Source organism: Pterocles gutturalis, unplaced genomic scaffold (genome assembly GCF_000699245.1).
Source record: "Pterocles gutturalis isolate BGI_N339 unplaced genomic scaffold, ASM69924v1 scaffold24536, whole genome shotgun sequence".
NCBI classification, from domain to species: Eukaryota; Metazoa; Chordata; class Aves; order Pterocliformes; family Pteroclidae; genus Pterocles; species Pterocles gutturalis.
In genome coordinates, this window is record NW_010101065.1 from 29,407 (window position 1) to 40,150 (window position 10,744).

The 10,744-nt window shown below is 35.9% G+C and overlaps 1 protein-coding gene across 4 annotated transcripts in view; it reads left to right on the forward strand.

The window, feature by feature from the left end:
* The window catches only part of MAP3K7 (mitogen-activated protein kinase kinase kinase 7), a 33,921-nt gene that overhangs the window by 18,787 nt on the left and 4,390 nt on the right, over nt 1-10,744 (forward strand). For 2 of the 4 annotated variants that reach the window (XM_010082060.1, XM_010082068.1), the window contains exons 12-13: nt 3,111-3,178; nt 8,976-9,084. In XM_010082060.1, the coding sequence (XP_010080362.1) occupies nt 3,111-3,178; nt 8,976-9,084 (177 nt within the window). Of the gene's footprint in view, nt 1-2,867; nt 2,903-3,110; nt 3,179-8,975; nt 9,085-10,744 lie in introns of those variants that run through there. The other 2 variants (XM_010082083.1, XM_010082075.1) reach the window with 2 other exon arrangements.

The following is a 10,744-nucleotide window of genomic DNA, read 5'->3' on the forward strand; positions in this document are numbered from 1 at the left end:
CTTTTCAATACAAACCAGTCAAGCAGCATCTAGCAAATATACCTTCAAGTACAGCCTTTTCTTCACTGGCAACATTAGACATCTCGTGCATATAGCACGAAAAAAATAAATAAATAAATAAATAAAAACTTCTAAATCTTTCTTTTTCAGTTGACAGTATGCAACTCCTTCCTGTGTTATACTCTTTCAAATAGTAAAAATAAATAAAAATAAAAAATAAAATAAAAGCCAAATAAAGCATTTGGCTTTGTAATTTTATCATCTGAAACTGTGCCACAGGTTTTTATGGCATTGACACTGCATAAATAATTACTTAAGATAGACACATTTTGTTGAGTGTCTTTAGAAAGTGGATAGGAATTATAGATGCTCTAGGTCGATAATTTTTCCATCTACTTTTAAAACCAACAAAAATCCCATCCTTGTCCCCCCAGATCACTTCCTTCTTCTGGAATTCAGCTCAATCTTTTAGCTTCTTTAAAATGAAGCACCTTTGCGTTCGCTGATCATCTTGTACCGTGAGGGAAGTTTAGGTCTTGTAAGTGTGTAAGGAAGAGTACTGTGCACGAATAAAAGTGTAAAAGGAGACACAAGTATCTGCTAAAGGGCAAGGAGAAGAGTTCTTAGCTGGTCTGGATAATTGGAGGGGGGGTGATTAAAAGCTGTAATAAGTTGTGTAATTTGTTTCTGCTGGAGTATGTCAGGCAGCACATGATAGAAGTTTCCTGTACCTTTTGAGTTTTGTTTCTGAAAATAAGCAACAGTATGTGAAATTGGTATTTTGAGACCAGGAAGTATGTTTGTGGTGTTTGTTTTTTAATCTTAAATTCCTGTAAACCACTGAAATCCTGACATAGTTCATCAAGCTACTGTATATTAACTGCCGTGCATTTACACAAATCTTAGGTTCTTATAATGAGATTAAAAAAGTTTTAAGTGGACGTAGAAGTAAGAATGAGATCAAAACTGTGAGAAGAAAAAAACAGAGAAGCAGCAATGATAATTTCAAATAAGGATTATTTGTGTAGTATGTTTTTGAATTGAAATTTGTCTGGAATCTGGAGCAATAAGTATTTGTTGATTTGTAGTCTGTTTCTGCTTTGTCTAAGCTATTTGCCAGATGTCTGCAGTAGTTACACTAATTAAAATGGCATTGCCTAGTAGAGCTTGCTCTTCCCTCATGCTACTAACTTGAAGATATTTCATTTAAAGGTGTTCATTTATTACAACACAGTAGTTTTGGGCCCTCTCTCTGCCCCCAAGGCATTTTATTTTCTTTCTTGCACCCCACCCTGATTATTTTAATGTTTTGGCAGCCATGTTCTAATATTTCAGCAACACATGTGCTGGGTTCTTTAAATTCACAAATGTTGCTAATCTGAAATTAGAATTTCAGATATTTTTGCAAGCCTATTTCAGCTGAGCTAATTTTAGAACAGTGTTCTTGAATGAAATGTGCACATAGTTTTGTATCAGTCATGGGTGGATCACCCGTATCTTGAATATTGAGATGAGCTGTGGCAGCCAGATGAAGTATCCACAGCACAGAGTTCTCTTACATATATAATTTTGTTTGTTAAATGATTAGACATAGAAAAAGTTCGCTGTGAATGAACAACTTCAGAAAGTTTGCCATAGATTTCTCATGCACACAATCTCTAATATGAAAGTATTAAACCTAATATAACCATAGTTGCTTAGGTAAGTATATACTTTCCCTGAATTTCAGAAGCAAAAGATCAAGACCACAGAAAAGTTGCAATTCAGATTCATGTGTAGTCAAAGTAAACAATATATTCCCGTTCTAGAATCCTTTTTGATTTTTTTATATGCTTGTTTCTCATAGTACTTTCTATAAATTTTAGACTATAAAAAATCATGACAAATTGGTAAAGTGACACTGAGGATTTTGTATTGCTGTTTTGTGGTAACGTGTTCCTGTGTGTAATAGTACCTATATTTAAAAAACTAAAGTATGATACTGTTAAATGTATTGATTAATATTAGTCTTACATTTTTGTAGTGACTGTTGCAAATGAAAACACCTGTCAAGATAGGCTGTAGGGTCATCCGGATATGATGCTGAATAAGAAGTACCTAAAAGGTTAAAAATGCGATGCCTGTTACAGGGCTCAGAGCGAGCTGGGCTGGCTGGTGCGTTCGGGTTGCTGGGCGAGGGGCTGCCACGGCTGCAGTGCATGTTTCGGATGCTCCCTGCCAGTAGAAAAGTTACGTAATGCAGAGCTAAGAGCAAGAATTTTGAGCATTGTCAGCTGTTACTCAGGACGTTTTGGTGTTTCCTTTTGGACAGCTGACCTGCTCTCAAGAGACAATATAAACAATCACTGTAATAAAAATCAAAGTAGGCAGGGAGATTCCATTGCATAATCTCCTTTTATTTTTAAGGAGACTTCGTTTCCTGGAAATGCCTTTGATTGCGTGTCAGTGTTAAAATTTAAACTGTTTTATGTAGCTGTCACTGGTGGATAATTGCTAACAGGTGGAAGGAGAAGAGGAAAAGATTACAGCATTGTGCTCAGGAGATTGATAGTGAGATGTGATTTAGCTAAACAGTCCCCTTTTCACACTTCTCAGAGCATGAGAATAGGACATAGTTTCATTCATCCGAAGGAGACAAAGACCAGAAAGAAGCGCTTTCACTTCTTAATTTTTGCGAGGGGAGCGGCATGCGGGCAGGAGTCCTTGCTCTGTTCCTTGAGCACACCAAAGAGCAACAGGTTAAAGCTGGCAGCCTGTTATCTTCGCGGTCTAGCTTTTAGAAATCCCCATAACGTAACGCACTTGAAATAGATGTCGTCATCAGCTCCTGCCCCGAGTACTAAGCCTGCTCAAATACATGTGACAGAAGATGGTGGAGTAGAGTGCGGCAGCTATTCATGTGGTAGGAGTGGTTATTGTGTTAGGGTGTACTTTTTGTTGACAAGCCAGCATGTTTTGAGTTAAAATTCTGCAGCTGTCTCTCTCTCCCCCCCTCTTACTTTCTGTCTGTGGATTTGTACAAATTCCAAGCTCCTCTGAAACAGTCGCACCCTTCTTATTTTGTTCTGAATAGATTTCACTGGTTTGTTTTTGTTTTGGTTTTTTCCCAGCAGGAAACGGACAGCAGAGGCGGAGATCCATTCAAGATCTTAGTGTTGCTGGAACAGAGTCCAGTCAGGTAACATCTTTCTCATCTGTTCTTTATCTTTCTGTAAAGTCAACAGCGAATCTGTACAGGGAAACTGGTCTGGAAATTTTCACCTTTGATGCTTTTGTAGAAATGATGTGGGAGGTTGGCAGACTTTAATGTTGTTTGTATTGCATTTGAATTAGATTCCGTGAGGATAGTCTATGAATGAGCTCTGTATAGCTCATGCAGCATTTATCACTTGTATGTACACATAGTTTTTGTGTATCACTTAATTTGGCTGTGGGCAAATGTTATGCAGGAAAGTCTTTTCCCCTCTCTGCATGTATCAAACAATTGTGATTACCACGTAAGATTATCTGAAGCAGTTATACATACATTAGACTCACTTTTGCATTAAAAATATCATGTGCATCATAATTATGGATTTATTTATTATCAGTCTCTGAACCTTGAATAATAACTTAAGAGAAGTATCTCTCCAGTTCTTGTGAAGGGTTGACAGGAGGGTGCAGTCACAGAGTTTTGTTTAAAAAGAAGACTATCTCAGTAAGATATTGTATAGTAACATAGCTTTTTATCTGATATCATAAGTGCTGTGGTGACAAAAACAGTAGTATACCACATAAAATTCAAATTAAACTAAGAACAAATTAAACTAAGAACATCTTAAATGAGAAAAGTACAGCTAATGCTTTATTCGCATGTGTTTTGTGTTTTTAATTGCTTCATTTTCTGTTTCAGTAATTCACAGAGGCTATTTGGTCGTTAGTGTGAATTAACAATGTGGGAAAATGGAGCTTACCATATTCACCAGGTTAATCAGGTTTCCATATTAAACAAACTACTGCAATAATTTTGGGGTATTTTTGGGGGTGTGCAGTTATCAGGGAGATCAACATTTGATCCATCTTTAATTCAACAGAGCATGATAAGCCACCAAAACCTCATTAATCCCGCAGGTAATATTAGCAGAATTTACTCCATATATCTACCAGAAATTAATAGAATGACTGTTAAATATATTTTAATATCTTCAGAGAAGGCTGGTTTTTTAGAAAGGAATTAATCTGCAAAATTTGTTAAAGAAAGAGATTAGCCTATTCAATTAACTGTAGAACTAAAATTATGCAAGACAATTAAGTGACAGTATGTCAGTTATAATAAAAGGCACTGATTGATGTATGAATATAATTAATTATAGCTTTTTTATTTTAAATTTTTCATTCTGTTAATTTTAATGAATGGTTAATACTTGAAAACATAGAATTTCAGAATTTTCTTCGTATCTTAATAACTAGTATAAAACCTTTTTTTGAAAGCTCACCTACTGCTTGTATGGATGTTCTAGCTAAATCGTCCTTGTCACCAGGGGGGTACAGAAGAGTTTGTTGTTATGTCACCAGTTTCTGATGAGGGCCTATAGAAGTACCAGAATCACATTTTCCTTTCTTGCTTCTGACAGTATACATATTGAAAAGCAAAATGGAAGAATTACATTTATCTACTTCTATCTTGCAGTTTTTTGAAAGGTTATGACACAATCTGGAAAACATAATATTTTACCAGGCATGAAAAATGCACTTTGGAAGAAATTTTTGTACTGTCCATATAAAGAAATAATGAATTTTCATCCCCTTTTTGGTGTGAGAAGAGACAGAAAATTCTGCTGAAACTAATGCTAACTTTTGATGTACATATATTTGTATATTTTTTTAATAAAATCAAAATTGGAAGACAATGAAGAAAACAAGCACAATGTAATTACGGCGAAAGACTTAAGATTACTCTTTATGGGTTTCTGTAGCTCTGGACCTCACTGCCTTTAGTTTTTATTAAAAAAAACTTGAAGAGCTATCCATATAAGTAATCTTCTAGCCAAAGCAGGAAAAGACATCAGCAGCTAGCATAGCTCTGATCAGTTTATCATATCTCCCCATACGCACCATACCATATATAGGTTATCCTTTCTAATGTGAAAATCCCCTTCCCCCTCCCTGTCCTCATTGCAAACATCCTTCTTCCCCACATTCCATTCTCTCTTACACCCACCCTGTGGCATAGCCTTCTTCACCAAGCCATAGCACTGCGTGCCTCCACTCCTGCACCAAGCCCTTTAAGCCTGTATCCCACTCGAAAAATCGAAGGATCGCCACTTTTTTTTTTTTTTTACTATTTGACTGACACACTAAAGCTGATCAGAAATATTTTTATTAAACGTGTTTTTTCCTGAAAATTGCTGCTGTGTTAATAGAAAATGATTCTGTTATAATTCTGTTTTTTTAATCAGGAAGGTTTTTCCAATTTGGAATGGAATTTTTGCTAAAGTAGAGGAAAACACTGGACTTGATAATAACAAATACACCAAAGTTTGAGATGCTTACCTGAAAGAATAGACCAAGACTTATGTCTCCCTACTTAACTTCTGGTCTTTTTTAATCTTGATTCTCTGTATGTTTTATGATTACTCTTTCTGTGTACTGTTAGAAGACTTTTTTGTGTGGTTTGTATGGTTGATTACTATTTTTATTGTGTTGAGACACTTAAGGCATTTTCCAGTATTGCTCTTGCTATCACCAGCCGACAGTTAATAGTGCTTTGCAGATCATTTTACTACTCAGCTGACCCTTTTGCATCAACAGTTTAGATAAGAAAATATACCAAGGGTTTTCAGTCATTGGACCAGCAGCTGAAGTCACTCAGTGTTGAGACCATATGTTCTAAGTCTTGTTTTTCACAGATTTCTCTGGTGCTTAGTGACCTTAGACAAGACCTTACTCCAAGTGACATGAGCAGCACTGCTGTAACCCTCTCCATACTGTCAATTGCTACATTTTTATCTATTCCCATCCATATCCTCTGATGCTCTATTCATTTTTTTTCTGTGTTTGTTTGGGTTTTTGCACTGAACCAATTCTTCTGCCTTTCTGTTTCCCTTTACACACATTTTAAAACATTGTATTATGTCTTCTCTCCAGCCCTACTGCTCCTGCCTAAACACCTTTGTAACACAGAAACAGATGTACAGACTCTGAACTGCAGAAATAAAAACTTTTGGGGGCTTAGCAAACCTGCTATTTATACTGGATAGTCTTTGCAGAAATTAATATTTTATACAGATAGACTGAGAAACATATTTGGCACAATCAGTCAAGAACTGCAGGTTGGGATCAGATGTATAGTAAGGTCTCCACGTCCTTGCCTATGAATCTTTTATTAGGCTGGTTGTTTTGGTAAATCGTTCTTCACAGTGCTTTCATAATATCAAGACTATCTTTTTAAAGCTTTTTTTTTTTTTTACAGCTGTTGCTAGGCCTTAATAACTTACAATATACCTCAAAGTAGAAAAAAAAATATATTAAAGACAACCATGTACTGTATTTAATAGTTGAGAAGCAAAGTCAGAATGTACATGCCCACATGCATGCAAGCTAAGTGTGATAATTTGTGGGATCTGATATTACACAGATGAATCATTCTTTCCATGAGATTGTGAAATTGGTCACAGATACACATCTTTTTTCCCTTCCCTTTGACAAGGAGATGAAATCCACAGATGAGGAGACAGAGCTAGTAACGATGATTATTTTAAATTGGGTTGCCCATTTAAATTAAACCTGAGGAGGGATTATTCCTCTGAGTACACCAGCTTTTCAAGGCTGCAAGTCTTTGAGAAATGGAAACGGAGAAGCTAACAATGCCCTGTGAGTTTGGCCACCTGGCAAAGGTGATTTGAGAGTAACCGGATAACTAGTCTGGTGAGCATACTGAGATACCTGGGGAAAACAAGGATAAAAGGATACCTGTGAAAGGGCAGCAGAAACTGATTGCTAAAGAACAGTCACTGGCTTACCTGTCAGAGGGGCTGGCATCCAGGAGGCCTAAAGCATCTCACTCAACATACACTCAAGTGTTCTAATCGACCAAGCATTCAGTTTTGGGAACTTCCCTTGGGCTTTGCAATGCTTTTGAGATATGCTTCAGATGCAAATCCTTCATTTCTATCTCTAGGATTTTTGTCTAAACCGTGTTATCACTGAAATGGTTATATTCTGTTGATGGATCAAAACAGTCTGGTACATCAAGCAATCCAGTACAACACAATTTGCGAAGTTGCTGTAGCTAGAGCACTTCTAAGGTGCCCTTTGCAATCAACTGCAGATACTCATCAAACCTCTCTTTGCTTAAAGAACTTATATACTGTTAAAAACAGTTGCTCTCTCTTCTGACCTTTCACATCAGCAGAGTGTCTTTATCATTCCTGTCCAAGGACGCTGAAGTAAGCAGTAAGCTAGGCAACTTAAACCTTCCTTAATGTCAGCAAAGACTGAGAAAATTAGATGGCTTAAGCAAATATATAAGGAAATATAAAATAATTTCATTTTTTAATTAATAACTATTTGTACTAAAGCTGCCTGCTTTCTTTGCGAACATTTTCCATTGCATAAGCAAGTAAGACTGAAATGTTCAGCATTGACGCAGGAATGGTGTTAACTGCTGCAAAATAAGGTTTACATTTTAACCACTTTGTCAAGCTGTGAAAAGGCAGTAACTCAGCTGTGTTTCTGACTTCCCTGTTTTACCCAGGGAATTACTGTTCTTTTAAAGATGTTTCATTTTAGGTAGCCTGGGCATTTACTGTTCTAGGTCTTATGCATGTGGTTTAAAAGTGTGTTTTCCTAGCCTCTTAAACTGAAGCAATTACAGTAGGAACATAATGAGGTTGACATAATGGATATTTCAGTGTGTAGAATCTTGTTACTCTTTGGATTGTTACTTGACTGACAGAAATCCAGGCCTTTAAAAAATCAAATTAAGATAGGATATTTCAAAATTAGAGTTATAAAGAAATAGAGTTTCCAGGTAATGTACATTTGGGTGCTTCTTTTGAAAAATAGGGACATTTAAATAATCATTTCATTATAAATACACCATATTGAAAATAGCTGTATTTCAGTACCATCTTTTCTTTTTACTTCATTTTTTCCTGAAGAACTTGCTGGTGTTTATAGTCTTAAGTCCTTTACTGTGTTAATTTTATGGCAGTGAGGAGGTATATGAAATACAATAATATATATTGTAAATAATAATTCTGAAAAAGACGCTCAGCAGAATAGTGAAGTCTATGTTATATTTTTGTGCTTTGGTAAACAGAAGGATTGGAGGAGTCAAGCTGTATATAAAGGATGTTCCTACAGTATTTTGTTTTAAAGAATGAGAGAATGTCCTCATTTCCTAATTGCTTTGCTTTAATTTATTGTTACTTTTTGATTAAACACCTTTTTCATGTTTTCTGAAGATGAATCACATAACCTCTGAGTTAACACAGGAACCATGAGAAAGCTGTAGATAATACACTGCAGTCTAGAACAGTTACTAAGCTGCATTCCTTTAGCTGAATGTAGTTCCATTCATTGATTAAACATTGGAAACAAACTTTATTTCTTCCTTATGTTATGGAGCTGATAGATTTCACTGGTGTGAAAATTGCTAGACATAGTGTCGTGCTTTTATATAAAGATCTTGAACACATTGTTCAGCACTGCATTTTATTACACTGAATAGCCAAGTTATATCCATTTCTTTTTATATGGTAAAGATGGAGTAGAAATGGGGGTGAAATTATCCCTGCAATGCATGTTTATCAAACTCCCTGGAGAGCTTTCGGGGTAAAAGATTGGGTGGGGGGGTGGGTATATGGGAGGATTATAGGTGATTCTTCACACTTATTTTTCTTTTTAACAATTTTTTTTTTTACATGAACCCTTCAAAAAATCTTCTGTTAACTTTTCTTGTCATTTTATTTTGTTTTCTTTTATCCTTTCAGGAGAGCAGAAACAGCAGTAGATCATCTAGTCCTAGTGTGAGAATGATCACTACCTCGGGACCAACCTCTGAAAAGCCAACTCGTAATCCATGGACACCTGATGATGCAGGTAATCCTTTGTTCATTAGTTACCTTTATGCCTGTAAAAAATGCAAAATATTTATTTGATTATGGTGAGAGGTGTGTGCCTATAAATTAACAAAATTAAGCAGTGAAAGTCATGGTCCATTTTAGTTCTGCTTAAATTAAATCATTACATTACTGCTTTGTTTTGCACACTGGCTTTAAGAACTTTTTTATATAGATTATATTAAGTTACATAAACTTGTAAGCATTTTGCTTGTATTAAAGTACTGTATCTGTGCAGTGATAGTACTATTTAATACAGATCTTTTAGCACCATTTTTTGACTGTAGTGGGGTTTGAGGGAATTAGGGGAATAGATATCCTGGAGCATTTTAGCCTTCTGCATTTGTATTATGAATGCACAGTTAAAGCTTTCATTGCTCTGACTTCTGGAATGAAATGCTATGTAGGTGAGTATCAGCTGGAATATGGTAATTTTATTTTTTATCTGTGTTGTAATTTTGCTTATGCAGAATGTACATGCGCACACAATCTTACTTTTTTTAAAAAAATTTATGTGTGTCTGCAGAAGTGTTGTAAATACTTCTACTGTAGCATCACTGTTCTTTTGTTGTGAAATATGATTAAGAGTGAACATAATTTAATAGTTGAATTCCATTTTAAAATGAAGAATGCACTCCATTATGAAAAGAATCAGTACTGGACTGTGTGAAAACAATGGATCCTCACAAATTCCTTTTTAGAATATAAATAAGAATTACATTTTTGTTATCAAAATGTACATGTTGAATCCTAAACTTAGTCTCAAGCTGGTACCTCATAGTGCCTCAAATTCTGAAACCTTTTTATTGTGATCCCTTTCATCTTTGGCTGATCACTCCTTCGCTCTTTTCCTGTAACCAACCAACTGCAACATGGAAACTCACATGTGGACTGACTCTTGCACAAGCATATATAGAGATATGCACACTTGTATTTTGCCAAATATAAGGTGATTCTGTGTGTAAAATGTGTACTTTTCTTCTTTTTTCCTGTTTTAGTGGGAAAAGGGCAACGTGCTCTTGTACTTTGCTTCTGTGCTTTCTTCTTCCTGTCCATTGTCACTTTGCCTGGTCACACTCTATGCCTTGTCACTCATAATTTCCCAAAGCCCTTGCCCACTGCCACAGCCCACCTTGTGCCCTCTTTTGTGTCCTGAGTTGCTTTAGGCAGTGAGCACTTACTTTAGTTGCAGCTCTTATGCCAGTGGAAAGGGAATTTTTCCCAGGTCTATGGCCCCAGATGAAGCACAGCACTAGAGCTAAAATTCAGGTCTGTTTTCTGGCCCACAGATATGCCTCACCTTATACTCAGGTAAATACAGAATGTACCACATGTATATTTTTTTTCTTGTTAGGATTGAGCAGTCCATGAACAAAAATTTGTTTGAATTTCTACAGAGAAAAATAATTTTAGTTTTCTGTAGAAGAGGGTACGTTTTTAAGTTAATGAGGCAAAATGATAAAATGAGGATGCAGCTGAATCTGGTCAATCACAGGAAAAGTTACAGTTCTGCGACACAGTGCTGAAATGCTCAGGAATGTGATCTGAAGTATTTTGCATGAATTGATGTATCTGAAACACTGCGATAATTCCTTTGCTGTAGCAGTATTCCATATACAGCAATAGTCTAATGTAGGGAA